Source organism: Epinephelus lanceolatus, chromosome 18, assembly GCF_041903045.1.
Source record: "Epinephelus lanceolatus isolate andai-2023 chromosome 18, ASM4190304v1, whole genome shotgun sequence".
In the NCBI taxonomy this organism is placed as follows: Eukaryota; Metazoa; Chordata; class Actinopteri; order Perciformes; family Serranidae; genus Epinephelus; species Epinephelus lanceolatus.
The window spans coordinates 9,070,448-9,084,950 of NC_135751.1; the positions used below are offsets into that span (position 1 = coordinate 9,070,448).

Sequence of the window (14,503 nt, forward strand, 5' to 3'; positions counted from 1 at the left end):
GACTTTTAGAATGTTGTGCATAGCCAAAATGCACCAATCGTTAATTGGTTAATTTGTTAATTTACTTGGCAACCACATAACAAAAGAGAGTGAAATTAACATATTTGAGATTCTTACCTCTGCTATCTTCTGGGACGTCATAATTTGTTTCTGTTTTCTAATGTTTTATGTAAAAAAGTGGATCCATCAATAGAAAAAAAACAGCACATTAATGGAAAAAGAAAATAATTGTCAGTTGTAGTTATGATTTTAAACTAATTTTTGCTAATGCCTGTAACAAGTTTTCTTTTCAAATCCTGAAAAATAACGTCTTTAAAACAGAGAAATGAAACGATAAATCGACTGACAGTGCTTTTATTTTGAATAAGCAATCAGTCCTTTTCCTGTTTTGTTCCGGCTCTAGTTGGGTCGCTTAATTGAACATTCTGGACCCTCCAATAAATCTCACTCTTACCCAAAAAAAAGAGAGAGGGTGCTTTTTTTGTTCTTTTTTATATTCGAAAAAGGAATTAATTCATCGTTTATTTTGTTGTCCCATTTATGAATATTATTATTGCTGTAAAGTTTAAAAAACGAAGCACGTTTATTTGTGCACTGCACTTGATACTGGCATTTAATTTAAATATGCATTCACTGCTGGCCACTTGGGGCAGCAGTGAATTATAAAGAATTTATAAAGAAGTTGTGGCATTTAAAAAATATTTTTTTTTAACCATTTATCTACCTCTTGTAGTTAGTTCAACCTTTAATCAATACTGTTAGCTAATGATTAAAGTCTGAGGTTTTCAGCTGACTCAATGAAAAGAGGCTAAAGTTGTGTAGAGCTGCAGACTTTGCAACAATTCTCATTGGATTTCCTGTTAATATAAAATATTAATGAGTGCAGTTTTAATGTTTTTATTTTCTGTGACACTTTATTTCATTTAAGAGTAAAAGAATATTGCTCAAAATCCACACTATGTGACAGCTGTAATACATTTGCAAATTAAGAATTTACATAGAGAACACAATTAGCTCACAAAATATGATGTATTGTTAAGTGCTTTCAAAATTTCATGTTGACTTTGAACTGAGATCCTCTCCATTGTTACATTATAGTACTTTTATTCTTCTGAAGAATCAACAAAATGCTGCAGTGATCAGAATATTTACATCAAATAGCAAAGGTAAGACATTTACTTGAAAACAGATGGCACCAGAGCTAAAAACAAACATCAACAAAATCACATACAATATAAACTCTGCTTCTTAATTTCATATAAAACAAGTCTTCATTTAGGCTATTTATTATTATTATCATTTATATTTATTCATTTATTAAAATAATTGTATCTGTATTTAACTTTAAAGATAAACGTGCAAAATGTCAATCCATCCATCCATATCCGTAACCGCTTATCCTCTTGAGGGTCGCCCCCGGCTGGAGCCTATCCCAACTGTGATTGAGCGAGAGGATAGGTACACCCTGGACAGGTCACCAGACTATCACAGGGCTGACACAGAGACAGACAACCATTCACACTCACATTCACACCTACGGGCAATTTAGAGTCACCAATTAACCTGCATGTCTTTGGACTGTGGGAGGAAGCCAGAGTACCTGGAGAACATGCAAACTCTACACAGAAAGGCTCCTTCCCGGGATTGAACCAGGAACCCTCTTGCTGTGAGGTGACAGTGCTAACCACTACACTACCGTGCCAAAATTCTTGAGCATAATTTGAGATGCAAACCATCGCCTCCATCAGCTGTGACCCCTCTGGTACAACCTGATGACCCCTCGTTTGTTCAAGAACTCCCACAGCCGTCTCTCCATTGGCATGTCGTGGTTGGAGTAGAACATCAGAGGCTTCCTGATGGAGTCATAGTAATGATCGGAGAACATGTTGTAGTTTCTGGTGATGAAGCCGTAAGCAGACACCTGCAGGACGGACAGACAAAACACCCGTCATTAAGGTTTTAGTCACAATATAGAGCCCTAACAAGCGGATTAAGGTCTGAGAGCTCAAATGTCTTGGACTGTCCAAACTTTTGCATGATGCTCCCTTCTTGTTTCACCATATGTGTGTGTGTGTGTGTGTGTGTGTGTTCACCTGGTCACAGGTGTGTAAGGCAGTCATCAGCATCAGAGCTCCGGTGGTCGGCATGTAGTGGTCAGGAGCGAAGGTCAGCAGAGGAGACGGCAGGAAACTGAGAAATATACAGAGAGATGATTCAGTGATACAGTTAGTGAGATTTAATCAATATGTTCAGTCATCACAGTGACGCCTCACCTGTGTGTCACGTAGTGAATAAAACTTGGGTGGAGAATCTTGAAGTTTCCAGGTGGTTTGTGACCAAAGTACTGCCAGGGCCTGTTGGAGACACAACATCTGGATCAACAACAGTAACAGCAACAACAACAACAGCATCAGCAACAACAACAAAAACAACAACAACAACAAAGTAGTGGTGAAATGTACAATAACTCAAGCGCTGTGCTTAAGTGCAAATTTAAGGTACTTGTTCTTTACTTGAGTCTTTCTACTCCACTGTCTGGCAGATTTAGTTATTTTACAAATCACAATTTTTGTATAAAAAACATATGGAGAGTTTATAAAATATAATGTTTTGTTGTAAATGACACTCTCCAACAGATTATACATGTACAGCTGTTGGGCTGATGATTAATCCATTAATTGGTTAACTGATTGACAAAAAATGATTTGGTCACTATTGAAATAATTTAAGTAATTTTTCATGTAGAAACATTTCATTGTCCAGCTTCACTAATGTGACGATTTGCTACTTTTCCTTGTTTATGTTTATAATTGTAATGTATCAATAATAATGTTGAGGTTTGGACATTGAACAATACAGACATAATGAATGTGATACTTTGGGCCCAGGGTAATTGTGACAGCATTTCTCACTATTTTTACACACCAGTCAACTGATTAAAAACCTCCTGGTGGTCCTATAAAATTCACCTACATTCAGCTATAACGTCCATTCAAGGCATACCCAAAGTGAACTGAAAGCTGCTGTTATTCCATTTTAAGTACATGTAGATACAAAGTCTCATTTGAAAAGAAACGGATAAGTTTTTCCCCAATAACTGAAAGTGCTTCTGTCCTTTAGTTATATAAGTATATACGTATATGTATAGATATATTGCTGCCATCTACAGGTATATCTACATATTATATCTATCTATCTATCTATACATATATATATATATATATATATATATATATATATACATATGTATGTATATGCTTCAGATGACTAGAACTGTATTAGCTGGAAAACACAATGATGCCATATCATAAAGTTTTTCTCATTTTTCCCCCAGGTGCTTTTCAAAAAAAGAGGGTAAGTCAAGTTTGAATTAACTTTCTAAGTGTCACTCTCAAGTTAAAGCAAATGAAAGTGACGTATAAAATCTAAAATAACAACCTGCTGAATGTTTAAGAGTTGTGCTGCCATCTACAGGCCAAGCGTGGTGCTACAAGACAGATTGGAAGAAGAAAAAATAAACAAATGAAATAAAAAATTGGGATAATTTATTTAGGCCTTCCCCTGCACTGTAATATTTATTGTTCTGTTTATTCTATTTTAAATTATTTTTCTCTATTTTGTTTTTAAATTTTACTCTTTTAGACCTGTTTTAAACATGTTTTGTGTCTCTCTTCTTCATGTCTTCCACGTCTCCATGGATGGATTACTCAGCGGGCCTACAAGGCACAGGTCAATGTCGGGGGGGCCCCCTGGCCTTCACTTGCAAATAAACACATACTGACCAAGAAAAGAGTCAAAGTGACCACAAAGAGACAGAAGACAACCACAAAGTGAAACAAAACAACTACAAGGAGACACAGAATGACTACAAAGTGACACCAAATGACAAAAAAAGACGTAAAATTACCTCAAAGAAACCCAAAGAACACACAAAACAACCACAGAGATACACATAATTACCTCGAAAAGACACAAAATGACAACAAAGGGACACAAAAGCATGAAAACATGCATATTACTTATGACTGAACAGGACAAATGGACTCACATGTCCCCCCTGTCTCTGCCTGAGCGGACAGTCTTTCTCTGAACAGCAGCTGCCAGCATCACATAATCTCTGAGGTTTGAAGGGATGAAGATGTATTTTATCTCCTGCAGAAGAGGAAGAAGAGGACACAGAGAGACAGATGAACTCAGATCAGGACAGTAAAACCTGTCAGAACTAAGTACCTTTGAAAGCTCCTCACTGGACTCTGAGGGACTTTGGTGAACCCGTCACTTTGGTACATGTGGAGGGCGTTCTTCATGGTGTTAGTGGTAAATCCAAAGAAGGAAATCTTTGTCCCCACGTCTTCTTCATAACCTTTGATCACAGCTCCGTTCACTCTGAGGAGAAAGGGACCATGTCTTTTCCAGTATTTGATAACTGAGGGTCATTTCAGCTGACTGCACACAGAACAGTCTCAGAAAAGTCGCTTCAAAGATAATTTTTAAGGTGAAGCAGCAGATGAATGTGATAAAATATGTGTTTCCAAACAGTTACAAAATACTTCAAAGTGTAATAAAGTGTAGAAACAAGTGTCCAGGTGTCTTCAGTTTCACCTGAACACAAAGTCATGGCTGTCGATGTTCTTCCCCTGTCGAGACCCTCGGAGGATGCCTCCATTTCCAACCACGGCGCAGCGAACGCACCTGCCAGGTGATCCTCGTTTAAACAGACTAGAGCTGTTGAGCAGGGAGAGAGTCGACCTGACAACTGGAGAGACACAAGAGGAAGAAGTATTCAGATCCTGCACTATGAAGATACATCACTACATGTATAGTAAATGTATAATAGCTGTATAAATTGGCATAAAATTGAAATACTAAAGTTACGTACAATTATCTCAAATATCCTGAGTACAGTTCTTGGGTACCTGTTTGAAGTACTTTAATTAAGTGGATCATGAACCTGACAACATGTTAGTCTGTATTCGATTAATCTATATAAGAAGAACAGAGTTTACCTTCGAGAGGGAGTCCCTTCCAGCCATATGGAGGTTTTCTCTTCAGAAGCTGCCAGGCAGGTTTGGAGAAACTTTTGGCCCACTGAATAACCGGCACAGAGAAACTAAATTTTTCTCTGAGGACAACACTGTTCATTACTGCTTTCCTCAGAGAACACGCTGCTTCTCCCTGAACACAGATTTCAAACACAGCAAATATCTGTTTTAATACAAGAGATGGTAAAAACATGAGACCTCAGCAGAGACATATAAAATGTCATCACTTTATTATTTTATCCCATGGGACAGTTGTGTGAAATTTTGGTGTAATTAGCATATGAAGTTATGGCCAAAAACATGTTTTGTGCAGTCACAGTGACCTTGACCTTTGATCTTTGACTAACAAACTCTAATGAGTTCATTCTTGAGGCCAAGTGGACATTTGTGCCATATACGAAGAAATCCCCTTGAGATGTTTTTGAGATATCATGTTCACAAAAATGAGACAGATGTGAGGTCACAGTGACCTTGAACTTTGACCACCAAAATCTAATCAGTTCATCGCAGAGTCTAGGTTAATGTTCGTGACAAATGTGGAAAAAAAAAAAAAAATCCTTCAAGGCGTCCTTGAGATTGAGACAGATGAGAACACAGTGACCTTTGACCTATGACCACCAAAATCTAGATAATCATTGAGTCCAAGTGGACATTTGGGCAACATTTTTAAGAAATTCCTGAAAGAACAGACGGACAGATGGATGGATGGATGGACACATGGATGGATAGACGTACGGACAGATGAATGGACAACCTGAAAATATTATGCCTCTGGCTATCGCCGGCACAGAGGCATAAAAAGGCTTCCTATCATCCATACTGAGACTTTTTAGAATAAAATAGAATAGAGTAGAAAGAACTTTATTTGCCATCAGCGAGTGTTGTTGACATGAGGAGGGATCTTGGTCTGCAACAGTGTTCAGGTGGGTGGAGCACGTCAAGTGGCAACCACATGTCAGTATCCAAGGTTTCCCAGCAGAACATTGTGTTGTAACAAGATGATCAATGTATCAGATTGAATATATATTGATTGTAGTATTATTGTCATGTATTATGATTGTCAGCAGTTTAAACAGCTGAATGAGATGAAGCACCTGCACCTGCTGCTGAGGAAAAGACTCACCGTGTCTTCTTTTTCTACTTCTTCTACTTCTTTTACTCCTTCTTCTTGTTCACCTGCCAAGATGAGACTCCAGTCCACTGTCTGCATACTGGCATCACAACACACACGCTTACTGGCACACTTAATGAAACTGAGCCATTGTTAATGTTATCAATTTCACCTGTGCTTTTTCTACCATTACAAGTCAAAATGTCAGCTGTGACAAAATGGTGAAACTTGCGCCATCCCTGCTTGTGAACAACTGAACCTTTTAAGGATGCCCCTTTCAGACCCAATCATGATACTGTCACCTCTAACAAATTAATCTGTTTACCCGTTGAATGTTCCAAACAGGTGTTTTTTGAGCATGTCACAACTTTGCCAGTCTTCAGTTGCCCCCTGTCCCAACTTTTTTGAAATGTGTTGCAGGCATCAATTTCAGAATATCAGTTTGAACTTTATCATGTGTTTGGAGTGTATTCAGTTCAATATAGGTCAAAAAAGATTTGCACATAATTGCATTCTGTTTTTATTTACATTTATTTACACACATTTATTTACAGCATTCCAACTTTTTTGGAATTGGGGTTTTAATAATCATATTAATCCATAATAAAAATCATCCTAAGTCAGTATTCAGGATGAGCTCCACCCCACCCAACTAATGATATCAAATAATAGTACAACAGTCACAGAAAACATTTTTCTACTTTTAATACTTTAAGCACTTTTTGCCGATTACACTTGCATACTTCAGCTGAAGTTACATTTTCAAAGCAGGGCTTTAACTTGAGTATTTTTTCGGAGTAATATTAGTAAGGTTTAGGCTGCTTTAAGGGTCTGGATACTTCATCTCTGTGGCTTATTGGCTCTGAAACAGGTTGTGATTGTTTATCTGTGCTACAACATGAGGTGGTAAAATGAGTGAACACTCACCTGTCAGGCTTCAGGTCGCTGACGTGTTGTGAATATAAAAAGATACAAACTATGAAAGAGAAAATCCCCAACAGGAGGAAAACACACTTCATGGACGCTTTCATCGTTAAAACCACCTTCTTCTTTTTTATCTTCTTCTGCTGTCATTGTTTTCCTGTCAGGTGGCTTTAGGTGAGGCGCTGTGGTGGAAGTCCATTCCAGAGCAGCACACGTGAAAGAGGAAAAAAAAAAGCTTCTATTCAGCTCCACCTGCTCACACGGCTCACCTGTCAGAATGTGCTGCAGGTTAGACAGGTTTTCTTCTCTTACAAGAACAAGAGCCCGTAGGCCTGCTGAACATCAAACACACATCATTTTACATGAACAAACACACCTGCTGTGACGTCACATTTAGGGCAGGGGGCAGGGCTATATGTACCAAGTAGGTCTAGCTGCAACCTCTGGGGCTAAAAAAAGAAACTGCAGTTCCTGGAATGACCACTTGAGGCTGGCTCCAGAGGCCAGTCAGTCCCTATCCATCTTACTCCTAGCCCCCATGATCCCTTGTGCGAATTATGTGCGCGTCTTAAGCTGTTCAACCGAAACTGGCGATTTCCAATGGTAACACTTTGTTAACAGTATTCTACTCTTCTTTCCAAGAGCAATTGGGAAACAAAACGTGGAACATACCACCTGTTATAGCTCATAAGAGATTTTGTGATAATACATAATGATCACATAATCTTCTTCACGAAATTTAAATGTAGTTTGAGAATGAAGTCAGACGGGGAAGACAGGGATATCATGTACTGACGTTGAGTGATGGACCTGTCAGTCTAGGTATCATTCTCTTCTGCAAATTCTGATTGAATACTTTTTCGCTCTGTCTCGTGAAGCTCTTGTGGTTTTATTTCTCATATCAAAGGTACCTTTGGCAACAGGAACAATCCCTTTTTGCTCTGGTCACATGTTCAACACACAGATGCTGAAGACAAAAATTTAGCTTAGACTGGTTGTTAGTTGTTACAGACACAGATAGTGCAACAGGTACCAGGGCTCCGCAAAGACATTTTAAAAAATGCTAAGTGTGCTGGCGGTTAGCCACTAAGAGTAGCCACTGGGACTAACCACAGACAGTCTATGGGACTAACTAGCTTACTGCTACTTCCGTTATCTAACTGGAAGTTGGGCACATGATCACTTCCACAGTAGGAGCCAATTAAATTATTCTTATGTTATATCCACTTGTAGATGTACTCAGCATGTCACTCTTGAAATTTTGCACCTTAACTAGCTACTGTAAATCACATCATCTTGTTATATAACTAAACAGAGACTTGATGCACACTGACGTATTTCCAGGTGGCAATCAGGACCCTCCACCCCACGGGCCCCACTGCAACCACACTACCTGCACTGCACTACCTATATTTATATGCCCCTGTGTTTTACCTCAGTTCAAGTTAACGGAGCAATAAATTGGAAGTGGCTTGCTTGACTAGCAGAAGTCTCTAGTGCGTCTGCTCTATGGCCCATGAAGTGCAGCGATCATCTGGATGGTTTTATAGATTGCAGTTAAACCATTTGTGCTTCATGCGCCACTGAAGCCTTTATGCTACAGCCCACTGTCATGGTTTTGTTTGACATAAAACAGTAACCATTCAAAAATACCTTCTCACAATTAAATAGCTAAAAGTCTTACATTGATAACATGATATGTATGAATATATTGTTAAGCCAAAAATAATTCAAGAAAATTTCAACATTTCAGCTTTGGTATATTCAAGAGGAAAATCAAAGCTGTAATGTTTCCATATCAGTAGTTTGAATTAAATAGTTGTCTTAAAATATTCACAATATATGATTTAAAATTCAGATGGGTGCCTTTTTATGTACAAAGAGAGCATCTGCTTCTTATTCTGAAAGTAACTCTTCTGAATAATGTATGTGGTGTTTCCAGTATTAGTAGGCCCACATTATTTGTTCAGCAATAACAGGAGTGCTGTGATTTTCATGATGTTATGGAGATAACCACCAAAATACTCACCTGCCTGCATCAGTTTACAGTATAAGAATATCTGGAATTAAAATACAAACTTCCTTTAATTTCTTCTTTCCACTGAATTTTCTATTATAATATCATTACAATCTGCAGTCCAGATGGTTTATGTTTAAATATTTATTGTCATGAGAAAAAAAATAAATACACAATTTAATTAGTAATTAATTTTGACTAACAATTAATTAATTATTATTTAATTAAAAATAAAACTCAAAGTTAATAAACACACAAAAGCAGATATTAAACATAAGCTATTGGACAATATGTGATCCAAGTGAAGTTAAAAAACAATTGTATTATTAATTAATTAATACAATTACCCACAATGCAGCACTCACAGTTGCTAAACAAGTCCATGTCCTGAAGAGGTTTTTCTAAAATGATTCTCTTTAACAGAAAATCTATGGTGGCACATTATTGTGGGAATACAGTTAAAATATTTGAAAAAGTTTAAATATTTTTTTAAAAAAAGTAACTTTTGAAAAAAAAAAAAAACATAAACTAATATTTATTTTACAAAGGTTCAAGATGTTTTATTTGGAGTTTAAAATCTCCAAATTTAGAGAATAACGCCCTAATTTGTGAGGAAAAGTTTACAGTATGAGTAAATTACAATGTAGGTGATATTAAAAATATCTACAGAATAAATTAGACCACTTGTCTTTTCCCCTCGTGCTCACATATGTGTTCCACTTTTGGTGCCCAGTGCAATAAGTAATGTATTGCTTCTCCATATGTACTAAATAAATAATGAGTATGTGATCTGTTATCTAAAAACAGATGAGATATTAATAGGCCTACGTGTCTGAACGTCTCCACAAAGACAGAAAAGTAAAAACAATTGTAACTAAAACAAGTATTTGTCTTTGAAATATAAATCTACAGTATTTTACATTCAAGTTTTGAGTGGGTTGCCATGGTAACTGTGATGATTTCTCAGAGGGAGTAAAGCTTCAGCTGCTCCTCCATGTCTCCCTCCGTCACCTCGCCCAGAGCGTCCTGGTTTTCCCTCAGCAGCTGGAAGATGGCTGCCAGCTGCTCCTGTTGCACCCTGGGAAGTCAAGTCACAGTGCGCACGTAGACACACACACACACACACACACACACACACACAGAGTAATCTGAAATTTGGCATTGAGGTAATGCGCGTGTGTAAATGTCTGTCTCTGTGTTCATGCCAATTGGCAAAAAAAGTGCATAACTTCTAAATTAATCAATGTAACATGACCAAAATTTATAGACCTTTTTGTCGCTACTCTGTTGCTAGGGCAACAGTTTTGGCCCCTGTTTACTTCCTGTCAGGCTCTGCATTAACAAACATCCCAACAGGAAATACAAAGGGACCCATGTAGAATGTTTATGTTGTCAAGTTTTAAAAGGCCTATCTTTTCATACATTATGGCTGGATGGTGTTGTTATGTTCAAACACCCAGTTTGAGATGATCTGAGCTTTGTGACATGGAGCGTTATCCTGCTGGAAGTAGCCATCAGAAGATGGGCACACTGTGGTCATAAAGGGATGGACACGGTCAGCAACAATACATTACACCACCAGCAGCAGCCTGAACCGTTGATACAAGGCAGGATGGATCCATGCTTTCATGTTGTTTACACCAAATTCTGACCCTACCATCTGAATGTCACAGCAGAAATTGAGACTCATCAGACCAGGCAATGTTTTTCCAATCTTCTATTGTCCAGTTTTGGTGAGCCTGTGTGAATTGTAGCCTCAGTTTCCTGTTGTTAGCTGACAGGAGTGGCACCAGGTGTGGTCTTCTGCTGCTGTAGCCCATCTGCCTCAAGGTTTGACATGTTGGTTAAGAGATGGTCTTCTGCATACCTTGGTTGTAACGAGTGGTTATTTGAGTTATGCTGCCTTTCTATCATCTTGAACCAGTCTGGCCTTTCTCCTCTGACCTCTGGCATCAACAAGGCATTTTCATCCAGTGAACTGCAGCTCACTGGATATTTTCTCTTTCTCAGACCATCCTCTGTAAACCCTAGAGATGGTTGTGCATGAAAATCCCAGTAGATCAGCAGTTTCTGAAATACTCAGACCAGCCCGTCTGCCACCAACAACCATGCCACCTTCAAAGTCACTTAAAATCTTATTTTCGGCAGAAAAGTTGGCCACAAAAACAAAAGAAGCAGCTGAAAACTAAAAATGGAAAAAACAAAACAAAACCCGAAAGTAGATTTAAATGACAGAATATTTTCACTGCACGAGATGCTGAAATCAATATAAACTGACTTGTTGCTGGAACAAGTGAAACAAAGAACATCTGTTTGGTTTCACACATTTATTTCTTTATTGCGTGTTTAAACATTGAAATCAAACAGAAGAACTCAAAACCTCAAACACACGACTGAGAACTGAAGAAGTTTAACTTGTGTTTGATTTATGTCGACTTTAACATTAACGTTCTTCTAAGAACAGGGGCTGAGAGTTTAGTGTTACTGCTGTAAGTGTTTGACTAAACGTCATTTCAATCACAGTTTAGTAGTTTTAACACCTTTTAACGAAAGCATCACTTTTCTCTCTCTCTCTCTGTCCTGAAATCACAATAACTTCACACTCTGTTTCTGTTAATGCCACTCCTCCAATTTCTCCCTTTGTTTTAAAAATCCTCAACACAAAAAGCGAACTGGTGAAAACACAGATTCCTGAAGGCACTTTGGTGTAAAGATGTTTGCTATTCACAAGCAGCTCGGGCCTGAAAAGCTCTGAAACCCAGAAATTAAATAAAAACGAGCAGTTTAACTTGATTTATTCCTTCAGTTGTCTCCTTCACTGATCAGCTGTGAGAAAGGACTAAAGACGCTGAAGGTGTTTGAAGTCTCATGTGGATCATTCAGGAACTCTGAAACAAAGAGACAGACAAGGATTCAGGTTTTAGGATGACTGGTAAACCTAAAACATACATTTTCATTTGCTGAGTAACATACATGTAACTTTACAGGACCACATCAGAAGATATCACTTTAAATCACCTTCTATGTTTTTGAAATTTAAGTAATGTCTTTCTGTTTCAGGCATCTGTTGGTTTCCATTCCTTTTTTTTAATCACAGCATAAAAACAAGCTGTTTAAGATTCAATAATCTGTTGCCATTTCTAAAACGGAGGGTTCCAGTCCTTGATTGGCTGAGCAGCGTTTAAAGCTGTAAAATGTATTTCTGCAGCAACTGGTCACCTATTGTCAAATGGTACGCAGAGCTAAAGAAGGCAACCACAAACTGAAGTCCGAATCATTTCTCATCCACCAGGGATTTATGTTTGAGCAGCCAGGGAACTCACTGTGTCCTGTTGCTTTGTTGGAGAAATACCTGTCGCTGCTTCTGCCCAATTCACCGACCTTTTATCTACATCCAAAGTGGACAAACTATGGCAACGATCTATGGTAAGTTAATGATGCAACAATGTTTTATTTATGGCCTATCATGATCACTTTTCAATTGCTATATGCCATTTTTGATACAGGAGCTTGGTGTCTCTGCAAGGAGCCAGGCTACACTACAATAAAGATAATACAAGAATACAACAACAGCTTGGGGAAAGTGAGCATAATAGCTGCCGATGGTCAACCTGATCACCAGAATAACTGTTGGCATCATATGTTTCTGCAAACCACAGATACGTTACATGTGTACATTATCATGTAGCTGATACATTGAAACTTTACATTTCAACAGGGCTGTGTTTAACTTTGGGTTAGGTTTAGGCAACAAAAATCATCTTTAACTTCATGCCTTTTGGAGATCAGTTCATCTCTATACTTATTTAACTATTCACAGTAATCAAATTTTGACCAAGGGTGCACCAAACTTTTGCATGCCACTGTCTAAAATATACAGATGTAATGTATCCATGGTTTGCAGAAACCTACAATGCCAATCTTTTCTGCTGGCGACTGAGCTGTGGTGGTATATACATATGTGGGCATAATGTAACTGCAATGTCAACAGATTTTTTGGGAGGAATACTATATGTAGTAACTGTTTTATAAAAGCAATAAGCTACTTGAGGCTGTGATTTAGACCAGCATAGACCAGATTTGCCGGTCTTGCTGGTGGCCAACTTTCAGTGTGTTTTGGGGACTTTTTCGCTGGTCATGCTAATAATAATGCCTCATAACTAATACATCCAGCCTGCAGTCATTTCTGTCGGTAACATTACTGTTGTAAGGTAACACATCATATGTATAATTGCCTTGATGTTCACTGTAAGAGTCGTAGTGTAAATGAATGGAAACCACGGTCAGACTGACCAGAAAGAAAAATACATCCCAATATCTAAAACTGTTCAAAAATCAAAATTGAAATACATCTTTGACCACTGGGTCACCACTGGTGCTTTAAATGCAGTCTGGAATTATTATTAATGTTAGATTGGATTATTGATTCATGCTCAAAGTCTCTGGTTCATTATAACAAAGTCAACTCAGGTGTGAAATGATGAGAAAACACAGATTAATAACAAAGACTGTGTCGTCAAGATTCAATTGTTAGACTTTGCTACTCGACGCTAAACCTCATCACCTAAGAAATGTTTTTATGTTTTAATAACTAGCTTTGGGGAAACATTACACATAACCTTTAAGTCTTAACTAGAAGCATAAGAACAGTAATCAACGTACATTTCCATCTGCACATATTGTAGGAAAGCCAATGATTTAAATTGTGAGTAAATGTTTTGCAGAGACGTTCAGTATAAAGATGGTTACATAGATGATTTGTGCATTAAAAATCAATAAAAAACATAATTTCGTTGTCATCATGTTACTGTCAAAACATATTTGTTGTTGGAAATTAGCAGTTTATAACTTCAACTCTAAGTAAAAGCTTTGTATGTCCCTTTGACTTATAAAGGGCTTTCAATTATTTTTTACATTTCTTTTTTACAATTCAGCCAAATGTTTTGGAACCAGCTCAGGACCAACTTTATTCAACTGACTGCAAACTTTTGTAAGTTTGTGTCTGACAGTAAGAACTGAGGATCTGATTTTTAACTACCTGAAATGAGACTTCACTGAGTGACCGCCGGGGCAGCAAGTCAAACACTTTTATGATTCAAATATAGGGCTCCATAAATGTGACTGGAGCCACTGACTGTGTGTGAATCTCATCAGTTCACAGCTGAAGTTGAAACAAACAACCAGGTTTCCTTTAATTAAAAGCTTCAGCAGCACTCACCGTTAGCTGTGGTGTTAGCGGGCAGCATGCAGGGTTAGCAGGTGAAGCTGTGATTGAGACTGGAGGAAATGAGTGAAGTAGAAGAAGCAAGAGCTTGCTCCTCAGTGACAGGAAACCAGCACCAGAACCAAAGAGATGAGGGCAGAACTGAACATAAAGGCCACCCAGGGTGTGCTGAGGTGCATTAAACA

The 14,503-nt window shown here is 37.9% G+C and overlaps 2 protein-coding genes across 7 annotated transcripts in view; both read right to left on the reverse strand.

Annotated features, from left to right (window-relative positions):
* Positions 1-888: 888 nt before the first annotated feature.
* st6galnac2 (ST6 (alpha-N-acetyl-neuraminyl-2,3-beta-galactosyl-1,3)-N-acetylgalactosaminide alpha-2,6-sialyltransferase 2) lies at positions 889-7,339 on the reverse strand. 4 transcript variants are annotated; one of them, XM_033644187.2, is made up of 9 exons: positions 7,081-7,339; positions 6,166-6,253; positions 5,007-5,175; positions 4,603-4,756; positions 4,248-4,386; positions 4,049-4,152; positions 2,274-2,354; positions 2,094-2,190; positions 889-1,921 (listed from the first exon to the last, which is right to left on the reverse strand). In XM_033644187.2, exons 1-9 carry the CDS (start codon positions 7,182-7,184, stop codon positions 1,745-1,747), a joined length of 1,113 nt encoding a protein of 370 aa, XP_033500078.1. In that variant the 5' UTR covers positions 7,185-7,339; the 3' UTR covers positions 889-1,744. The 4 variants fall into 4 exon arrangements, with proteins under 4 accessions (XP_033500078.1, XP_078017742.1, XP_078017741.1 ...); XM_078161616.1 differs by having other exon boundaries at positions 6,166-6,218; positions 7,081-7,333; XM_078161615.1 differs by having other exon boundaries at positions 5,007-6,218; positions 7,081-7,336.
* A 1,884-nt stretch (positions 7,340-9,223) lies between these two features.
* The window catches only part of LOC117268910 (uncharacterized), a 39,370-nt gene continuing 34,090 nt past the window's right edge, over positions 9,224-14,503 (reverse strand). For 2 of the 3 annotated variants that reach the window (XM_033645665.2, XM_033645663.2), the window contains one exon: positions 11,407-11,982. In XM_033645665.2, the coding sequence (XP_033501556.1) occupies positions 11,970-11,982 (13 nt within the window). In that variant the 3' untranslated portion in view covers positions 11,407-11,969. Of the gene's footprint in view, positions 10,173-11,406; positions 11,983-14,503 lie in introns of those variants that run through there. The other variant, XM_078161275.1, reaches the window with a different exon arrangement.